The sequence below is a fragment of the Pipra filicauda genome, unplaced genomic scaffold, assembly GCF_003945595.2.
Source record: "Pipra filicauda isolate LSUMZ 115617 unplaced genomic scaffold, ASM394559v2 scaffold71_size5581439_pilon, whole genome shotgun sequence".
NCBI lineage: Eukaryota > Metazoa > Chordata > Aves > Passeriformes > Pipridae > Pipra > Pipra filicauda.
Genome location: NW_024104887.1, coordinates 3,206,001 through 3,227,450, shown reverse-complemented (window position 1 = coordinate 3,227,450; position 21,450 = coordinate 3,206,001). Strand labels below are relative to the sequence as shown.

Sequence of the window (21,450 nt, the reverse complement as noted above, 5' to 3'; positions counted from 1 at the left end):
AGCAATGAATATAGGTGATGTGACTATTCTCTGCTATCATCTAAAGTAAGTATTTCCTTCTGGCTATCAAAGAAAATCACATTACATGGTCTCTGATACAGGTAATTGATGTCCTCCCATCCAATAAATGGAATTAAAATAGCAGATAGCATGATAGAGATGTGCTTACTCTACATTTTGAGTAGGTTTTACCTTTCCCATGAGCTATGCTGAAGATCAACAACCAGGATGATTGCTGTCTATATAATAATGTATCCAATTACCAACATGGTTTTTCTCTGTTCCCAATTTGTCCCAGCTTTGCTCGGAATGGAAACACCACTTCTGTCAAATGGCAATCGTGCTCTGCTGTTTCAGTTTATAGCTCTCAACAGCATCAATCCTGCTGACCTGAGTGACAAAGCAGCAAAAAAAACAGGTGGAAAGAAACAAAGCAGGGAATGTGAGAGCATGGAACAGAGAAAACAACCCAGGGAAGGAGAACTGGTGTTGTCTAAACCTGCACAAGCACCAGTTCATTACCACAGAACGTGGACAGATGTCTGAGACACAGAGCAACCTCCTGGTCTTCAGATGAAGGAATTGCATTCTTCTCTCTCCCTTCCCTTCTCTAGGTTGGCTCTCACTCCAGTGGAGCACCCAAAAAGCAGGCTGACCCCCAGCTGCCCTCAGGAGTTGGTCAAGGAGCTGGTTAACGTTGGCTTCACTCGAGCCTCCTGTACCAGCCAGCAGGTTTACCTTTAAATCTTTGCTGAATATATAAAGCTGCTCAATTCTTTCCCAACTTAAGCCTCCAGTTGTACTGGATTATGAGGGATGCTCACTAATATGACTGACAGATTGCCTGTCTACACAGAATTGAAACTGGATATATATTAGACAGCAAAATTACCTTAAATAATCCTTCGTGGCAAAACTCAACCCTACCAGGTACTACTTCAAGCCCTTGGAGGACAACAGTGCACAGTTTTCTAATTTAACCTTTTACAATATAATTTCAGAAACACTTTTCAAGTTCTTTATTTCCCTTGCAACAGTTGTTTTGCCTTTAAAATACTGCTGAAGTAAAACAGCTTCAGGCTTGACTAATGTTGTAGTCTGCAGTAAGGAACTATTTGATTATTCTATTTCAACAGTTAATATAACTGGTTTAATGTTTCTACAGAAGGGGAATTTGAACTGGAAATATTGGTTTTCTGTTGCTAATGACAATTCCTCAACACTTCTGCTACATCAGAAGCCTCTTCAGTGGATGAAAACCATCCTTCCTACCCGAACAAACAGCTGTAGCAGAGAAAGGAGGTAAGAAGACAGTGCTGACTGACCCTTTGGATCTGCCTGGTTTTTGATGCAGTGCTAATTCTGTAACCAAGTGGTCTCAGAGCCACAAACCCAGCATTTGCTTAAGGAGAGTTTCAGACTGTTTAGGCCTTCAGTGCCAAACACCCCTCCCTGCCATCCCCTGACCCGGGGAGGTGTAAAGGTGAGCCCAGAGCCCTGTCAGGTCTCCCACCTCCACCTCACTCTGCTCCCCCACTGCAGCACCCACATTTCCCAGGTGTGACAGCCCCTGCCCAGGCCTCAAACCTCTGAACCTGTGGGTTCAGCTGGGTACTTTGCTGGAACATGAACTTGTACACAGGCACAGGAGCAGGGCAATTTCCCCTTCTTTCCCCCAAAGCGGGCAGTTTGTGCCATCAGTTCCTGCACCGTATGTGCAAAAGTTTGAAACTTTCCAAATAAAGCTTATTTAGTCTCCTGCTGTTTTCCCTGGGCTCAGCTCCTTTTATGGCCTCAAGCAGTAAATCAGTAATCCAGGGAACCTCACTTTGCCTCTGAAGTGTTTTACAAACAGCGAGGATGGGGCCAGACTCACTGGCTGCACAGGGCTCTGCCTCCTTCCCCCATCGCCTTCCCTGCACTTCCATCCTCCCAAGCCATAGGCTCAAGTGTGCAACCAGGTTTATTTGATGTCATAACAGAAATAAAAGGTGTGGGAGGGAAGCTCTGTATGCAAGAATACATTATAAAGCTCATGAATTCAACCCACAAAGTTTTTTTTCTTAAATTTGTTCCAAGGAATGGACAATAATTAAGTTTTCCACAGGCCCTGGCCACGTAGGGTGTTTGGTACAGCCAACCTTACTACAATCCCACTGCTATGAAGGTAGAAGGTACAAAGGAACAGGAATTAACTAGGAAAAATGTGCGTGTAAATGATAAATAAAAAATAATAACAGTTTAGTTAATACAGACAATATATTGACTGAAGAACAGGAACAAAAGTTGCTAAAAGAAAAAGGCTTATCCACCACACACTGCACAGGGAGACTGTTAAACACTGCCCTGGGTGAGAATGGGCACGTGCCTGGCAGGTCTCACCATCCCCAGCTCCCTTCCTGGCTCTGCCACGGCATCACTGACGACACGAGGGTGACAAAAATCAATCCAACAGGCAGCAAGACAAATAAGTCATTTGTATCAAAGCTAAAATATGTTTTTGATCAATAACAGAAAATTAACTCGCACTCCTTTGCCAAGAAAATAGATTATTTAATCAGAGTACAGACAGATAGAGATGTTACATAATCAAAAAATAGCTCGCACTGCTATATTTAGTGGCCACTGTCTTTTAGGGAAGAGGGCAAAAGTACACCCATTATCAGCTACAAGCCCTCTGCTGAAACGGTTTTCTGATGAGTTAAGCTGGTCTGACATACTTAACACCAAGATATTGTATATTTAAAACTATAACAATGACCACAACAGAATGAAGGCAATGAAGAAGGGAAAGGCAAGGGAGTCACTGCTGTCCCATGGACAGATATCCACGGGGTTAAAAGGATCAAGTCCCAGCTAAAACCTATACACCAGGGGATCTCTAAGAGTAATTTCTGACCTTTCTAACTTCCAGACTACCTGGAGTTTTCCATCAGAGGATGAAACATCAGTACAGCACATTTACAGTTTATGACTGGTTGCCTTTCACAGTTATTACTGTGATTTCTTAGCAATAAGCAGTGGAATTGCAGGAATTTGCAGAACATACAGAAAAATCACTGATCTAGACCATCAGCACAGAGCTCATTTAATACCAGCACAGCCTGCCTGGCCACATGGCAAAGCTGGGAGCCTTCCTGCATCCCTGAGATCCACAGGATCTTCATTAGAAGCTCAAAGAAATGCCTGTCCATGGATAGTCCCCCACATGTGAACAACATCACCATCAACATGATCATCTTTCCCTCCCTCCAGCTTCCCCACCAAACAATAAACACTGGGATAAAGAGTGCCATTAATACTGAAGTCAAGCATCTCTAGTTTTTATGGTTTCAGATATGGAAAAATTCAAATAAGGCATAAGAAAAACTAATAGTTAAACTAAGGGCTTCCACGCCTTGACATAAAAGTGAAAGAAAATCCTCTGTTCCTAACTGGAACATGGATGAAAAGAACATGTAGTAGAAGAGCCAGTGATAAAAGTTGGTAACCACCATTTCTTTTATCGTTTTAGGTATCAAAACCAACAAGGAATTATATCAACTGATACTTGCATCAGGTTTATGGAGCAGCTCCACGTGGGTGTGCAGCTCTCCCAGGCACTGAATGCAAAGCAGTCCTGGAAGATGGTGATTAGGACCTTACCTTTAAGTGTATTTTTCCCTGGGATATCCATTTTAGACACCCAAGGGAAACAAAAACTTCAGGCAGACAAAAAAATCCTTGGTGAGCACAGTATTTTAGAGAGATAAGAAAACAAACAGTGTAAACAGGAATCAAAGATGCTGCTCCAGTGTTAGGATACCTTAAAGATCCCTCAAATGTTGAGGAAAGCTGGAGAGGAAAGAAAGCATTATGCCCATTAAAAATAATAATAATAAAAGATAATTACAGCTGGCTCCAAATGTTAACAATTTAATAGTTACAGGATCTAAGTACTGTAAATGACTAATGCAGGCAGCAAATGTAAAATGTATTTGCAGCAGGGTGCAAAACAAAGCCCTTAAAAAGTAGAGAGCTCTGGGAAAAAAAAGGATAAACTGTTTTATAACATCAGCTCTGAAGCACATGGCATTAAAGAAAGGCTCTGTATTACCTTCCTTTTGTGACTGGTGACAAGAACATCTCCTTGATTTACCAAGATGATGAAAAACCAATAATGCACAATTTGAGAGCACCAGAAACCTTCATGATTACAACAACAACAACGTTGTATCTTTACTGCTCTTGTAAGAATGAGACCTGATGGGTGATTTTTTTTTTTCTATCTGCACAAGAAGTCACAACATACTTCAAGACATTCATCCATATGCAAAGCCAAGGAAAGACTGCTGATGAATTTAAGTGACTGCAGACTGGAATAACTACCAAAACTGCTGATTATTTACTATGGGCCACTTTGTGTGCGTATTTTTTGCCAACAGTTTTATAAAATACAACTTTAACCCCTACCCCCTTGCTGTGACTACAGTTGTGCTTTTAATAAACCAACAGCATTTCCCCCAAATAATTAATAAAAGAAGACACAGAAATCCACCCATTCACCCATGACTTGTAAACAAACACTCATTTGCTGTTTATTTTATTCAACTAAAGAAGTTCCTGCAGACAGAACTGAGCGGCCACCAGTTACAGGTTCAAGATGCTTGTGAAACAAGGGCTTTTCTGCCTCAATCTGCACCTGATGTGGCCAAGACCGGAATGCTGGAGGGTGGGAGGAGGGTGGGCCCCACCGAACACACGGGACCATTTCCTTCTCCAAACATGCCCACATGGAGCCCCCATCACTTATCTCCCTGCACAAACAGCAGCACAGGTCACTCCTTCCTGCCTCTGAGCAGCACTCCCCGCTGCCAGGGGCTAATGAGCACTGTCCTCAAGGCTCTGGGCACCCATTTATCCAGCAGGGAAAGACGGGAGAAGCCACCGGCAGCAGTCGCCTTCTGGCCCTCATTTCCTTCGTGGATGATCTGCTGCTGAGCTAAAACCAGCAGCTCTGCTGCCTAAAACTTACAGGGTACTTTCTACTACCAAAGCCAGAAATTGTGTCGAGTAATGGTTTCATTCAATTTGCTCACAGTGTTCTCCGTTGATGAATATACTTGATTTCATGGAAATGTGATTAAATAAATCAGATAATGCTAAGCTGTACCAAGTCTCAAGAGGTTCTAGTTCAAGATGTGAAATACTTGCTCCAATAAGCATAACTTGAGCTAAACTTGTGCATTCTGAGTTTTTATGACCTTCTTAACCTCCAAAAACCTCTGGTGGCCCCCTCATTTTTGTTCTCATGGGCGTAACATCAGAATTACAGGTTTTGCATAAACTGCCACACTGATGCAAAGGTATGTGAGGACTGAAGGGGAAGGGTTGGGAAATGAAGAGGAGAAATAAAGAAGATGGGAAAATTCCTGCAAAGCATCTCGACTTATTTGGAGCTCACGGCTCTTGGCACACAGAGGGACCAGGTAACACCAAAACCAGGGCTGTGGCTGAGATTTTCAGTACCAGAAATCAAAAGGGACAGCTCTGAAACCCAGGCTGTTTATAATCAGTTGTCTACATGTGATGTTACAGGTCTAATCTCAAGTAGTCCAAGTGTTAGACCTTCACCTGCCGCGCAGAAGTTCACGTTACACCGTCCTCTTAGAGAAAGGAACACCAGCCAAGGAATACAGTGAGCCCACACCACGTATTCCTTGCAGACCAAAAAGAGCTTTCTGAAAAGACAGCAGTTGAAAGGCAGCCTGATTCAGAACAGGAGCTGTGTCTGTAAGTAGCACTGCCACCTTCCTCTGTCACTCCCCACCAAACTCTCATTCTGCAACCTGCAAAATGATTCTTGAAGAGAACAAGGTTGTCACCTCCAGCACAAAAGTGGGTTTCTAGATTTCAGGTACTAGGGAGTGAAATGCAAAGGACATGACTGCTTTTCCTGACTGGCACTCTCTATGAAATTAACTTCAGATAGACCACCAAAATCCTCACTCTTCCTACAACAGAGTAGCACAGAATCCTAGAATGGGTTGGGTGGGAAGGGACCTTAAGGCTCATCTCGTTCCAACCCCCCGCCATGGGCAGGGACACCTTCCACTAGACCAGGTTGCTCCAAGCCCTGTCCAAACTGTCTTTGAACACTTCAGTCACTTTGTCTTCATGTCAGATGAACCTTCTGACACCAGGCAGGAATTTTACCCCTTAATCAATAAGCTCCCAGTCCTTTACTCCTACAGCCCTCGGGCAGAGGGGTGAAGGATCTCCCAACTTACACGCTCTGTGAGGAAACTCAGTTTTAGCCCATGGATGGAGCTCTTCCCACCCAAAGGACAACTCCTGCCACCAAGGCAAGGCTGAGTTTGCATGTAACTAACAGATTAAGTCTCATCCATACCCCAAAAGGGTTTGTTTGCTTTACTGCAAACGAATTTTGCACATGAACTGGCAGACAATGCACCAGCTGAATGCTGGAACAGAGAGGCTGTTGGGATCTCCAGCAAGTTGGGGACAACACTAAACAACTCAGCTTGTAAGGAGAACATTATTTCCTCTGATATCATACACAGAAGCTGCTGTTTAATTAAAACTAAGCTGCTTAAGCCATTAAACTGGCAAATGGCTGTACCAAATGACTTGTCGTTGTTAGCATTCCAACAGCAGGAGTTGTTTGTTGTCACTCAGATGGCAACTTGCAATGCTAATGCACATTTCCCAACTGGCTCCACACATCTAAAACAATCTAGGATGGGGACGTTATTAAAAGTGCTACTGTATATTACCAAGGAATATTTTCTTACCATGATCTTCAAAGACACCCATATCATGCACTCTGCTGCAATTTAATTATTTCAACTTCTGCCCTAGAAATAGAAGCCATTCCAGGCATTTACTTGCATTTTAAAAAGTAGAACATGTATCAATTCTGGCTTTGAGCCCCAAGTTTAAAATAGTCCAGATACGACTTTTTGACTCAGATCCTGCAGGTCTCATTAAAATCTGTGATTAAAAAGCATAACCTACAACAGCAGCTACTTTATTCTGATTACATGCAATTAAAAAAAAATAAAAATTAAAAAAAAAAAATCTATGTTTTATCTTGGGTGAGTAATAGGAAAAGCTCATTCTGGCCATGCAGGCAAACTTCAAAGCCACAGAAGGTGAGCACCACTGAAAGTGCCTGAGTGGAGGCACTCCAGAAGACCCCTGTTTGCTTCTCACTAGGATTTGGGTCAAGACAGGGAGCATCAGGCAGAGCTGTCTCTGGAATGTGGGATAGGACACTCTGCCTCTTGCTGTTCTTCCTCCCCTTCCCCCAGATGGGAAGGACCATGGAGAGGAATCAGAATGGTTAAACATACTGAATGTGTTGATCTTTTTTACTTCCTGTGAGTCATGCTCCCCAACTCTACCACTCTGCATATAAAAATCTGCTACAACTCGTTAAATAAATATTTCCACTTTGGCTCAGGAAAAGCAGAAGACTCCCACATTAAAGCACCACACAGGTAAAACAATGAAAAAAGGGAGAATGATTAAAACTGCCCATCCCAGTGCCCTGCAACGGGGCAGCCAGTGGTAACACAGAGTTATTATTATGGTAGATGCCATATGCATCTTTTTTCCTTTGGTGTGGTCTCCAGGAAAGAAGAATATTTCCATTCATCACAGGATGACCTAATGGATGTTCAAATGAATGGTCAGCAAACGCATTTTATGCGCTTCTATTTGGGTACATTTATTTTTACAGCTACAATGCAAGCATCAGAACAGCACTTCCACTTCCCTATCCAAGGACTGAAAGACTATCCACATTAATGAAGTCTTGCCTCACCCCATGTGCCCTTTTTACATATGGCAAAACTGAGTCATCAGCCTTGGTTTAGGTAGTGTGCTTGACACAACAAAAATAAGACACAGAGCTAATTACCAGCACAGGAATGAAAACAGGAGTGTCCTTTCCATAAGTGAGGCTCCAACTAAATTTCCTATCAAAATACGGTGGTTTTATATAGAAATAAAGTTAATAGATACCTAGAACTACTGAATGAAGTGACAGGATCTCTCTGCATTTAGCACCAAGCCTTGAAAACCTTAATCTCGTGAGTCAGTAATAACAGTGGAGGAAGCAAAGCCAGTCTTGGGTCTATAATCAATAAGACAAGCTGCTTAAAAGACCTCATCTGAAACAAATGTGTAAATGTCTCCCTAAAGCTGAGATGCTGATTTAAGATTAAAAAGTGTAAATGTACTTCCGTGGTATCAGTTAAGAACAACTTGCATTTCTCATTCACAAAGGCTTAAGGCAAATGGTTTAACACCACCCGAGCACAAACTCCTTGTTATGTCTTTCTCCTGAGTGCCATTAACACCTGGCATGTCCTGTGTCCTGTCTAATTCTCTCTGGTTTACACCAGTCCTATCACAATTCAAATACATCAGGCTCCTCCTCCATTATCAAAGTTAAACCTTCAAATGCTGCATTTTTCTCTTGACAAAATCCTGTCGAGACCCCCGACAAGCCCAGTCCTGGCTGTGAAATGCTCTGCTACCAAAAAGAACCAGCTAGGAAAAACCTAAGGACTACACAGACAGACTGTGAAGGATATTGAGAGCAATATTCCTCCAGATAATCCATTAGGAGGGGTGTTGTTTAATAAGTAAAGGGCTGATTTAGAGAAGCCGATGATCAGCACAGCAGCACTAACTGCAGTAAGGCAGAATTATTCTTACCAAAACTGCAGAAGAGTAAAAAGTTCAGACAGTAAAACGACTCAGGTGAACAGGCAGATGAAATTCAACACTGACAAACATGTGCTAATGCCCTGAAGAGTAATAATTTGGGCTACTTATCTCCACTCTACGCTTCACACTAGGTAAATAAGATGATGGGCTAATAAGAACATCCACATCTAGTTCAGATCATATTCCAAACAGAGCAAAATCCCCTTAGATAGACTATCATGATTCACTATATAAACAGCTAAATTATATGATCTGGAAGAAGAGGAACCTATGGCAAGTTCATCTCCATGATGCATTACAGAGCTGATTTAATTTTTTTCCCTCTCTGGACATCCAACCTGGATCATTATCCGAGCCCAGACAGTGGGCAAGACAGTGTCCTTTTACCCAGTACACAATGACTGCACAGTTGTTGAGCCCAGGAAAAGTAAAGAGCCTTAAAAATCCCCATTATCAGCAAAAGAGGGAAAATATATCCCAGGTAATTTTGCAAGTCAAAATCCCAGTTATTCAGACGCTTTTCCAATGAGGGAGTATCTGCAGCCTTTCCTCCTGTGTCCGTATTAATCTGCAGGGAAATTAACTGCTGCACACTCGGTAACTCGGGGGTTAATTCCGACTGCTGTCGAATGCCCCAAGTCTGTGCTCTGTTCATCAGAGCATTAAATCTGAAAGCTCAAGAGAGTAGTGCAGCCGTGCTGCAAGGGCTATGTTATAAAGTTCTGCATTAAAAATTCATATCGTAGGCTTGCCACAGTACTCTGCTCTGGCTGAAAGGAGAGCTGGCGGGGAAATATTAGACACCCCACTGTCTTTCTGGCAATTGGAGACATTCCTCAACAAACAGCACCTCAGGAAGGGAATGAAAGGGCAAACAAACCGTGAAACAAATCAATGAGTTCAATTATCTCTCTCTCTCCCAGAAAGGAAACTTTTCATTTTTAAGGCTGTTTCATGAAATCTTTTAATGATGGCCCTGAACACGGTGCTGGGCACTCTGGCTGCAGAACCGGCTGCTTGGCAGCGCTTTTTATTTGTTTTACATGAGGCACAGATTCCCAAACACAGAGGGTGAAACAGAGAGCAGGGTAGAGGGATCTCTCTGCAGAACAAGAGCTCTACTTACCCTTTACATTAGCGGGACCACGTGGGATAACAGGCTGTAGAAACTGTTCCCGCTTTCCCTGAAGTGTCTCCAGTAAAGAGTGAATTTAGATTTATTAAGATGGTTAGTTACCCCGTGGTTAAGTTATGTGCTTCTCACTGCTGGTTAAGGCTGTGTGCATTTCACAGCGATTTATGGCGACCCAACTGGTGGATGACACGGTTCACAATGATGGAAATGGGTGGTAGAGTTTTATGAAAGCCACATGTGCCCCTGAGGTTGTCTGTCTGATATAACCACCGTGTTCAGGCGGGTTAATAATCCCCATCCCATAAATGAGGAAATACATAGGAAATGAAACATCAGTAAACACAATTTCTTGAGGAAACCGTGCAAAGGAAGTTACCTGTTCACAGTCCTCCCCCTGCAACACTCTGCTTAACACCAGCTGCAATAGAAAGATTCCCTTTGCCCAGTGCTGAACACTGAATCAAAGGAAGGAAAAGGAAGAAAACTGAAACCACTGGACAAAAGTTGCCACGGCACTTCGTTTATATTTTTTAAATATATAAATATATATGAATATATATGGTTGTTAGTATAGTTGAAAGCCCAACTGACTTCAACCCAGCAGTCCAGGCTAGGAGCGGTTCAGCCACATGAGTTCCCCCAGGAGGAGGGGCAGGAGGGCAAGTTATCATCCAGTGAGTGCAGTCCACAGGGAACTCAGGAGATTTATGTCTGGTAGCCACCACAAAACAAATCAAGACCAGGCTAGCCTAAAACCCCTCACTAATAAAAAACTGCACTGGGGAGAAGAAAAAAAAAAAAATTACACTATTCAGCTGTAAGTTCATTAGTTTGAGGGAAAGAATGAAGACAAGGTGTGTAGTTGGGGATCACAAGTAACCAAAAACCATCTATTAAAAGCCACTGAAAAACTGCTACAAAATATTACTGACCCTAAGGCAGCGCTTCAGTCAAATTTAATTTTTGCTCAAAATTTCTTACAAACAGGTTATTTGGAATGTGCAAGCAACTCTAGGTCAGCTGGGGTTTATTCTGAGCATCACACAGCTGTATCTAAGCAAAATAGGGGAAGCAGCAGTCCTTTCTTCCATCCACTGCCTTGATTTCTCAGGTTTGATCCTTGCTATAATACTGGCTGCCTTCCAGTATTCCAGCCCCTGACCAACCTCCCTGGGACTCAGTTTCTCAATATGTTAAAAAACTGGGAGGCAAGGCCAGCACAGGCACAAAATCACAGCCTCTGCCACGGTTTGCCCCTGCAGGAACACACCAGATCAGTGTTAAGGGTTAATAATCTCAGGCTTACAGGATTTGTGTATTATGCATTTGTTTATTTAATGCTTTACATGAATGCTAATGAAGTTATTAACAGGCCTGCATGTTGTCTATTGTTTTTCTTGGGTTTAGTGCCTGCATCATCCTGCCTTATCCTTTCTGCTCCACGAGCTGGCCAACACCCAGCTCTTCCAAATCCCTGAATCAGTGCTCAGTCCTGGTTCCAAGGCCTGGGATTCTCAGTTTCTCGATCAAAGATAATATTTTTTTAAAACTTCTTCATTGAAACATTATTTTCAAAAACATTTCATCAAGATAAAGCGATTCAATTTCATCACACCAGATATTTTCTGTGACACAAAACTGCAATCCCACGTGGCTTTATTGTCTTTTAATTAGATCAGAGGATATGTAAATGAGACAATATTTCTTAGGTCCCATTAAGTGATGTCTCCAAGAGGATCAGAAGGGGCTGAACCAGACAGGACACGCTCCCCTGGCATCCACACCCTGACCTGCCCCATGCTGCAGCTGCTTCTCAGAAAAATCTTTGATTTACTGGAAATGCCACCATTTTAAGGTCATAGCACTGCCAAAACTCCTCAAAATCTACAGGACAAAATCCCCTTCTCCCTGCAACCAGGGCACAGGGGAAATGCAGAGGGGGAAGTGCTGGGGTGACTCCTATGTGCCAACACAGGTATTTCCTTGCCAGCTCTGCTTCTGCCATAGGTAGCAAGAAGGGCTCAAAGGGAAGTCCAAGGTTTATATGGGAATGGGGAGGAGAGAGAAGTGCAGTTTTAAAGCCCTTGTGAAGGCAACAGGGATGGTCTGCACAGCGATACAGGCACAGGACTTCATTCTGTAGCCTCTACCCTGAATAATGGGAACATCCCAAAGTCCACAACATCAGCAGTATTAATAACACAAATCAGAAATACATCTTTCTAAAGCAACTGAGGAGAGGATAAAGCCCCTGTTTCTGCAGTCAGGTGACTTACAGCTGAGGCACCATAGCAACTTTTTAAGACAGGGATGGGATCAGACACATTTAGGTGTAGGTTCAATGAGATGCTGAAAAACCTGGCTAATGAGGAAACAGCAAAGGATACTTCCATAAAGGCTGTGCCAGATGCAGCCACTGACTGATGGCTCACACCTTCCTGCTCTTGGAACAGGCAAACAAAAAAGACCCCCAAATGACAGCACCTGGTGATTGTGAAAACTGTATGAAACAATGGGGTACTTGGGGGAGCAGGTCACCAGCTCTCAAAACAAATCCCTACACTTCCAAAGGGAAAAAAAGACCAAAGCAGAAGAAAGAGGCTGTTTTTCAGGATGCAGAGTTTTAGTGCTTGGGATCTTACACAGTTCCCTAAACCTCCATTCTCATTTAGGACAGCCATTCCTTTCCATTAAATGAGGGAGCACAACACACTCTAAGTGACTCATTTTTTTTTTGCCTGCGTGGGAGTGGGAAAAGCAGCTGGAATCCATCTCTGGATCCATCAAGGAGAACTCCAAATCCACACCAGTGCAGGAAGCCACCCATTGAACACGTGGCCAGGTAGACACAAGTGCTGCAGTGCCTGTCAGTTTAACTCAGCACCTCAGGGAGAGGGACTGGGAAGGGGTAACCCCCCATTGGAAACAGATGTTTTGGATGATTCCGGGATTTATCCCGCCTGCCTCCCCCGCTGTCCCAGCCCTGCAGTAGCTGTGCTGCAGGAGCACAGCAGAACCACGTGCCCTCCTGCTTTCACAGACAAGACCTCGCCAGGAAGCGGTTCTGGACCAAAATAACTCTGTTGATTTGCTACTTTGCATTGAAAAAAAAAAAAAAAAAGAGACTGTTATAATTTGTAGACGTACATGAAAGAGCTGCGTGAAACCCGAGCTCAGCTGACTGGGAGATGGAAACCAAAGACCTTGTCCATGCTGGGGGGCAGATGTGACTCTGTGAGAGGGTGTTCCTTCCCTCTAACTTGCTCCTCTTCTTCCTCACGTGACCCTCCCAGGCACCTCAGAAAGTTCAGCTGCTACAGGTAAAAAGGACCTGCTGTGGCAAGATGGCTCAAAAAATTGGATTGGCCTTTTGCTGGACTCACAGGGAAAGCCAATCCCTGCTGGCAACGGGGATGGGATGGCAGGAACACACTTGTGGTTCTTCCACTTGTGGACTAAGGCAGCTGCACCAGGTTTGGCTCCACAAGAGCAAGTGAGGACAGACAGAACAGGGACAGTTCTGCCCCCTGTCATTTCATACAGACCAAAGCACCAAGGATGCTGCAGCCCCTCCATGAAGCTTCATTCCCAGCGAGGATCTGTGGTGGTATCCATGGCTGGGATGACCCACAGCTTGGCTGGCACAGGAGCCTGAGACCCTCTGATGCAGGACTTTGCATTTATTTAAAGACTTCTATCTAAGGATCTCGTGTCAACCCAAGGTTAGAGATAACAGGGTGATGACTAGAACATGCTGGAATACCCTGAGGCTATTTTTTTTTCTACTTTGGGTTGTTAAATAACACCAGCTTTTAGGCTATACTAGAAAAAGGCACTGAACAGTCTCACTGGAGGTTAAAAAACAAACAAAATAAAAGCCCTGAAAGGACCTGGGGCACTTCAGTGCTGTCAGAAAGTTACATTAACTAATTGCAAGCAATACAAGTCTAACAAAAGAGGCAACAGAGCCCAGCTACAGCACAAACTCCTACTGACTCCAAAGGCTCCATAAATATGGAATTCTCAGAAACGAACACTTGGAAATTAAAAATGAAAATAAATAATCTTTTTGTCAGTTTGTGGGTTATCATTCTTGTGGCTGCACATTTCTAGACTCCAGCCAAGACCAGACCTGTTGGCTTTGAGCATCATACACACCCCTCACGCCTCGGTTTCCCTACCCAAAAGTAAAGGTAATGCCAGTGGTTCAAGCAAGCACCTGGGATTTCACAAAGCCAAGTGTTTTACAGGAACACTGAATTCTCTCCACAAACAGCTTTGCAACTTTCCTGGTGTGATTCCAGGCTGAACCAGAAATGTGACAAAAAATGCTGGTTTGCACTTGGGCTCTCAAGCCCGACTTCACACCAGAGCTTTAGATCAAAACAAAAAGCAGACTCCAAAGTATTTTCATTCCTTTTCATTTCTAGGTTTTTAGGCAAAATATTAATGCTACATAGTGACTTTCAGCCTGCTGAGTTTCGCATAAGGCACAGTTAAAACTCTGAACAAACACCTCGAATTGTAAAATGAAGACAGAGCTTTCTGTAAGATTCAAAACATTCAGTTTTTCTTCACTTTTTTTTCATTAAAAAAGCAGTTCTCCGTAACATCTTCCCTGGTTTCTCATCCCCCCATTGCCACCACCCCTGAGGCTTCACTAGTAGCAATATGATTAGGAAATTTAAGAAGAGAAAATACCAAGAGACATGGCCTATGAAGTTCTTCATCTCCTGTTTTTAGGGAAATCATTTTAAATACAGCAATAATTCCAGAGCTGAGCATTAGAAGTTAATGACTCATCAAAAGAACAGGAAATAGGAAACTTTAAGACCTTAAAGGCACAGCAAATAGAAGCTATTTCATGTCATGTACAACACAACCACCCTAACTACAGTATTTCATGCTCAATGGGGGGAAGCAGCATTTGAGATCATCTATCACAGTAATTATGTGATGCTGGAGGGAGCATGACTTTATTTTTTATTCAATTCGACCCTGAGCACCATCAAAATGGAAAACTACAAACATTTGAGAAGTGATGTATTGGCACCAGCCAGCACTTAACCAAGAAAGATTTGGTAAAAAAAAAAATTAAAGTAAATAATTCAATTCTCACAATATATGGGCAATGATTCCCCTGAAGTCCAAGTTAACTGAGATTTGCCCCAATGTAACAGATTTCACATGAATACTTGAAATCCAATTCCACCACATAACTTGGGGCAGAAATAATTCTTCAGGAATTCTCTACAACTTCTGGTCCTCTGCCTGTCTTCAAGCTCAATCCTACAGTCCTTCCATGCAGAAAATTACATCTTTATAACTTTAGTCTACACTGATGCCTGAAGAACAGGTCTGTTTGATAATGTGGAAGAGAAGCCTTCACCCCAAAGAGTCAAAAACCACAGGCATCTCCTTCTGTTCCCATATGCCCTCCTGTGTCATCCTTAGCTGGGCTGCCAAAAAAAACAATAATCAGTCTGGATCTATGGAAGGACAACAATTCTGTGCTTCATATTGTGGAGGCAAAATATTTTTCTATGAGTTATTGAAAGTAGTTGTTTTCAGATGACTACTTCAGCAAACATGAAATATGAATATCCCATCACGTTCCTGTGCACACTCGACTTTTAAAAGAACAAAAAGTCTGAATCTTTTGAGAAAATCCTCAGGTAACAAAGCTGGTGGCAGAGCTGCTCTGACTGACAATCTTAACCTAAACTTCTTCTGGTTTGTGTTGTTTATGAAGGCATTTTATTGCAGAAGGGGGGGCAGTACCCAAAATCCTCACAAGACTACTTAAAGTTGGCTGGTGAAAATGGAGCATTTCAGTGAAATTCGATATTTTCTTTCATCAAAGGCAGGGAGCCTCAACCCACATGTTAACAGTAATGTAACAAGCCTACTGTATGTGCTACAACCCAAGATCCTTTTCCAATTAGAATTCATTTAGGTTGGGGGAGAGGAGGGGTCGGAGCGAAGAGGTGGCTCTGGAATTGATCTGAAACTGGAATTCAACCATTCCGGCTGGGAGCATTAACTGCTCAGCTGGGAATCCCAAACACTTGTTTGGACTCTGCAGCAAACCAGGAGTGAAAGAGCAACGTTACTGAGAACAGTTTGTCCCTGGAAAACTTAAGGAAATGTATACAGAATGTTTCTTTTTCTGCAGAGAAAAAAGAAAGAAAAAAAAAATCTGTTGCACTATGAAAAAAACCAAACCCAACATTCTTTAATTTTCCTGCAACTCAAGTCTAAGTTTGCTTTTCGGTTCCAGCTCCGATAGAATCTCCAGATCAAACTCATTAGTGCTGGTTAAATCCAGGTTTGCTGATAGAAACGTGTGGGACAGCAAACAAAATCAGTATCAGGCCTCAAGAGAGGATGTGCCTCTTTAATTGAAAAAGGCAGAGTAATCATTCATTTATTTAACCCAGAGATGATTATAATCTGAAAACCTTGAAATCCTCTTACACAACAACTGTTTTGGCAAGCCCCTCTGTGTTCCAACAAATATTAAACTGTGCTTGCCATTTGTCTAAGGAATCTTGTATTAATAAACATGAAGAAGAACACTTTTACCTCCCACACTCAATGACAGAAGAAAACAAAGACCAGCTGTATTCATCAATGGATCCTTGTTCTGCACATAAAGGCTAATTACATTTTACTTCAAGCCTACACATGGAAAACTTTGCTGCTGCCATCTTGTCAAATGCAGCTTCTGATATTCCAGCTGACAGACTGCAATGACTGCACATAATAAACTTCTTTTTGTCATTAACACCTTCAGCGCCCGGCACGGGGGCCGGGGGGGGCCCAGACCCACCTGCTCCCTGCAAAAGGCAACGGGGCATTTTTAGACATGGGGCAGATGACAGAACCTAATTTGACTGGAGATTTTCATTCCAGCCACTGATCTCATCCCCAAGGTGCCCAGCTGCACCTCCATGCCTCCCTCTGCACGTCCTTTGAACGGGACATTGAAGATAAACAAGTTGACCCAGTGATCCCCAACTTCAAGATCACGACCAGGACAAAATCCAGACTCCTTAATGCTGATAATGGAGGCTTCTCACTGTGTATTCCTTCTGCTTCCTTGGGTTTTTTTTGGTGGGGTTTTTTTGGTGTGAAAGATTTGCAAAGTTTCAAGTAGTTGAAAGACAGCTTTATTCTGAGACTGAAAAATCTTAAAAGCACTGTTAGCTTTAAAAAATTGACAATTATCTGTTTTTTTTCCTGAAGGCACTCCAATTCATCTGCATCAAATAAGTGTCTGTAAAACTAACAATTCTGGCCTAAGATAAAAATCACATGTTTTTAAAACATAAAATTAAAATTGGCAATACAAGTAGCTTTTCAGACTTAGATCAAAAGAGGGTTTCTTTTTAGAAGAGAATCAAACTGTCTTTCACCCTTTTTATTGGTGTTTTTTCAGCATTTCTCCCAGCTTTTATAATTAAAATACATGACTCAATTTCACTGTCTACATTCAGTTCCCTTTTCATGTTTTTCTAGACTTCCATATTGCAAAATTCGGGCTACAAACGCTACAGATGATTGTTGTTATGCAAGAACTATTCCTGCCATAAATATCCAAAACAATGATAAAATATTTCTGCTGTTATTAGGTCCTACAAGTTTGTTTTCACAGTACATTAGTCTGGGAGATAAAGCACAAGCTTAATGTCTGCTTCAGGATTCAGCTCCATGACCACTATATTCCAGACCCAGTCTTCATAATCATTCTGCCACAGAACACAATAAACTTCTTGTTACTGCAGATGTTACTAATTTTTATGTAATTCTATATATACTAGGTAAGAATCATACTCAAAATCATGAGAATATTTCTGTGTGAATCTCCCCGAAAGAATGAGATTAGAAATGCAAACAAATATTTTAGAGAGAAGACTTTTCTCAGTTTAAGATAAATTACAGCACTTAGGGAAATAGTATTGAAAATGAAGCAAACACTCTGCAAATAAACACATTACAAAGGGTGAGGGGTCATTAGGTTCAGTGCCTACAACCACTGGCCTCTGCCTGTTCCCCCAGAAGCAACTCCAAGACAAAATAACAGCAAAATCAGTTATGTGCAGGAAAAAAATGATGGCTCCACCAGACCCATCATTAGTCAGTGCCTCTTAGAGAGGGATGAAACAATGAGGGAACAAAACCACTTCTGATCACCTCACATGGAACTCATCTTGCGTGGAACTCAGAGGAAACCGGACTTCCAGAGCAAACCCAAAATTTACCTTATCCTGAACGGTGGTAAAAGGTGATTCAACTCCAAGTGCTGATGGATTGTGAACTACCATGGGCTGCATTTGGTGAGCTCCAAGTTCCCCATGAGCTCAGTGGGGAATCAGATCCTCGCCAGTCACAGAACCACGGGCTAAGAAATTCAGACTTGGTGCCAGTTTGACTGGTGTTAAACCCCTGTATTGTCCAGAGTGGCACCAGCCACACCAGAAAGCCCTTTATGGATAAACCCAAGCCCAGGTCACTCCTCCCATCCAACCCAGCCTGTGGATTTTCATGCCCCAACAAGGAGCTTCCAACAGCCTTCACTTCCCATTTCTCCTGTGCCAGGGAGGGTGGTGAGGGCAGGAGCAAGGGTTGGAAGTGAGGTGAAGGTGGGACTCTGCAGGATGTGGGCACAGGGAGGTGACACATCTCCCAACCCTTCCCTTACAGTGTCCCAGCCATCTGAAACGGCTTCTTCATTCCCATCCCACTTCCAGACACAGAAATGACTCTTTGGGCTTTATCCTGCTGATCATGAGAATTCTTTCTCATTATTAACTTTCCTTAAATATGAAGGGTTCAAAGGAAACCAGCAGTAGTCTGTCTCTTTTGTTGTTCCCTGCCCTGATTGTTAATAAAACCAGAGGATAATTGAAAACAGTAGCCATTAGGAAGACAAGAATATATATTTTTGAGACTACCTTCATGTCCTACTTGAAAACAAGAGAAATCTGCCAAAAATGCTACTCTCTGCAGTTTGGGGTGAACCTGACAGAGCAATGACTGCTACCCCAGCAGTAGAAGGAACCAGGGTGCCTAACACTGAAACACAAATCCTTTGCTAAATGAAATTTTATTTTCACCAAGACTGAAAGATCACAGTGAATATTCCTGAAACAGCCCTTTCTCTAAACAAAATGCAAGAGATATATAGTGTAAAATATAAACAGATGAAGCACCTGAGAATGAAACCAGGAAAGCAGCAGCATGTGTGCCAGGAAAAGTCTTACTGGGTGGAAGAAAAGATGAAAACTAATAATCTCTCCATAGGAGGCCAAATTATGACCATGTTTTCCAACAAATTTGGACGCCTGAGCCTCCCCCATCTTGTCTGTCTCCAACAGACAGATGCAAAACAAACAAAAAAAAGCAGTGATACCCTGAAGGGAGACATAGAAAGAAAACAAGAAAATCTTACTTTGCAGTAGTTTCTTCGTCGTATTTTGTTTTCAGATCAAATAGTTCTGTCCTGGTTTTTTCCAAGGCTAAAAGGCATAAACATGAAACATTACAGTACTGAAACAGCAGTATTCAGCCATAAATAAAGCTGTACATCTCCTGATGAAAAATTCTTTGCTGTATCTTTCTACCTAGGTTTATGACTTAGAAAAAACATAGAATTTTGATTTTTTTTTAAATTTTTTATGGCATTTCTGTTACATTGCAAAAAATTCCCAGTTTCTGCTTAACAAAGCCAGACATTATTAATTTCTTATTACACTGGTTAAACTGATTACTTATTTGAAATACTCATTGCAATAGTTCAGGGAAAAAAAAACCTTCTTGTTTTCTCACAGTAAACAGAGCCAAATGTGCCCAGACCTGGAACCTCTAAGTGTACAGGGATGAAAATTTATGGCAAGTCATAGCAACAGGTAAGACACAGTGGTAGAAACTGGGTTCACACAGATCACTACACAGTTAGTTCAGGAGTGTGTGAAGGCAGAGGAGAACACACCTGGATGATAAGTTCCATGGCCTGCTGTAATTTCAGGGATACTCTGATGCTGCAGGTCCTTCATGGACTTGTCTCCTGGATTTACCACCAGACTGGGTGGGAGCCCAAAAGAAGCTCTGATTCACAAAGCTCTGCTGGATCTCCCTGAACTTCCAGGAGCTGGTTCACACACAGTCCTGATACACCCAACGATCCCTCTCCTCTCACCTCCCAACCTGATCACTGGAATAGGTCAGAAAAGCGAAGCCAAACCTGTTTGCAAAGCTTGAACTTTGTGTTCGGCCTCCTCCAGCTTCGAGGCTGTCGACATCTGTGTCTCCTGCAATTTTCTGCCAAGGGAAGAAAGACAAGAGGGGAGAACAGAGCTCGTAATCACCTTAAACAGCTTCTCTGGGCTTTGCAAAGTTGGAAGATAGAGCGAACAAACATCTCCACTGTAATCAGACAACTGCCAACACCACCCAGGCTACAAGGTGCTTCAGTGGGACCCCTAAATCAGGTCAGGTTGTGATCCTGCTCGTACTTTGTGGTCCCACTTATTAAAATTTTAACAGCGTAGCCACCTCATAACATAAGCTGTGAACATTATACAAGAGTTGACTGCTATATAAATGACAACTTCAGTGGAAGGTTTTCTTGAGCATAATTTGTTTAGGAAATGTCACACACATCGAGAAAATTGTCACCAAGCACCCTCTGTTGTACAAAGTTAGTACAAGAAGAATGATACATTTCCATTTTAGTGTCATAATGAAGGAATTTGTTGCCATAACTGATGGAGTGAATGGATGCAGCAGCTGTCTCATCAGAGCTGTAATGGGTGCCAAATGCAGCAATATTATTAGCTAATCTTTAAGAAAACACATATTTCAAAACAAACCTCACACCGATATTTTCTATATAACATGAGAAAACCTTTAATATGCTCACATTTCTTATGTCCACAGGCAACATTTTCTTGTTTGTGTCAGTTCTACCCATTTTAAAATCATCTGGCCATGGAGGCACTGCACTCCTTGCTAAAGGCCAGGTTACAGGAGTTATAAAACTCATCTCTGAAAGGAGCTGCTCCAACATCTCCCAGGAGTCACTGCTTTTTACAACATTGCTTTTAGGATATTCTGCAGATTTCAGAATTGTGAAATGGCTTATGAAACTACCAGCATCCTGCTTGCACTCCATAGAGTGCATAAATTTATTCCCCAACACTGCTGACCAAGTTAATAACTATTTATAGCAAGAACCACGCGTCAGTTCCCTTCAAACTGAACTATATATTTTGAGACCTCAAAACATCTTCTACACAGTTTTATTCGCATTCTACGACCTGCCCTTTTATTTTACTTTTAAGGGTATCTAAATTGCAGCTGTTAAAGCCACTGCTTACAAGCTACTTACCAAAAAGCAACCACAGGTATTGAAGACTTACAAAAAGCTTTGCATTCACACTGGTACATTCCTCCCACTCAGACCTGAATTTAAACAACCAACCCTCAGCTAAAAAGCTCATGTAAACTGAAGGTTTTCCACGCTGTGTTGAACATATTATAGTCCAGTGTTATTGCTCCATGGGAGAAGTAAA

The 21,450-nt window shown here is 42.3% G+C and overlaps 1 protein-coding gene across 6 annotated transcripts in view; it reads right to left on the bottom strand.

Annotated features, from left to right (window-relative positions):
• CUX1 (cut like homeobox 1) overlaps positions 1-21,450 on the bottom strand; it is a 271,806-nt gene that overhangs the window by 111,225 nt on the left and 139,131 nt on the right. For all 6 annotated transcript variants that reach the window (XM_027734329.2, XM_027734330.2, XM_027734331.2 and 3 more), the window contains exons 7-8: positions 20,121-20,197; positions 19,329-19,395 (exon numbers count right to left, since the gene is read on the bottom strand). In XM_027734329.2, coding sequence (XP_027590130.1) covers positions 19,329-19,395; positions 20,121-20,197 — 144 coding nt within the window. The remainder of the gene's footprint in view (positions 1-19,328; positions 19,396-20,120; positions 20,198-21,450) is intronic.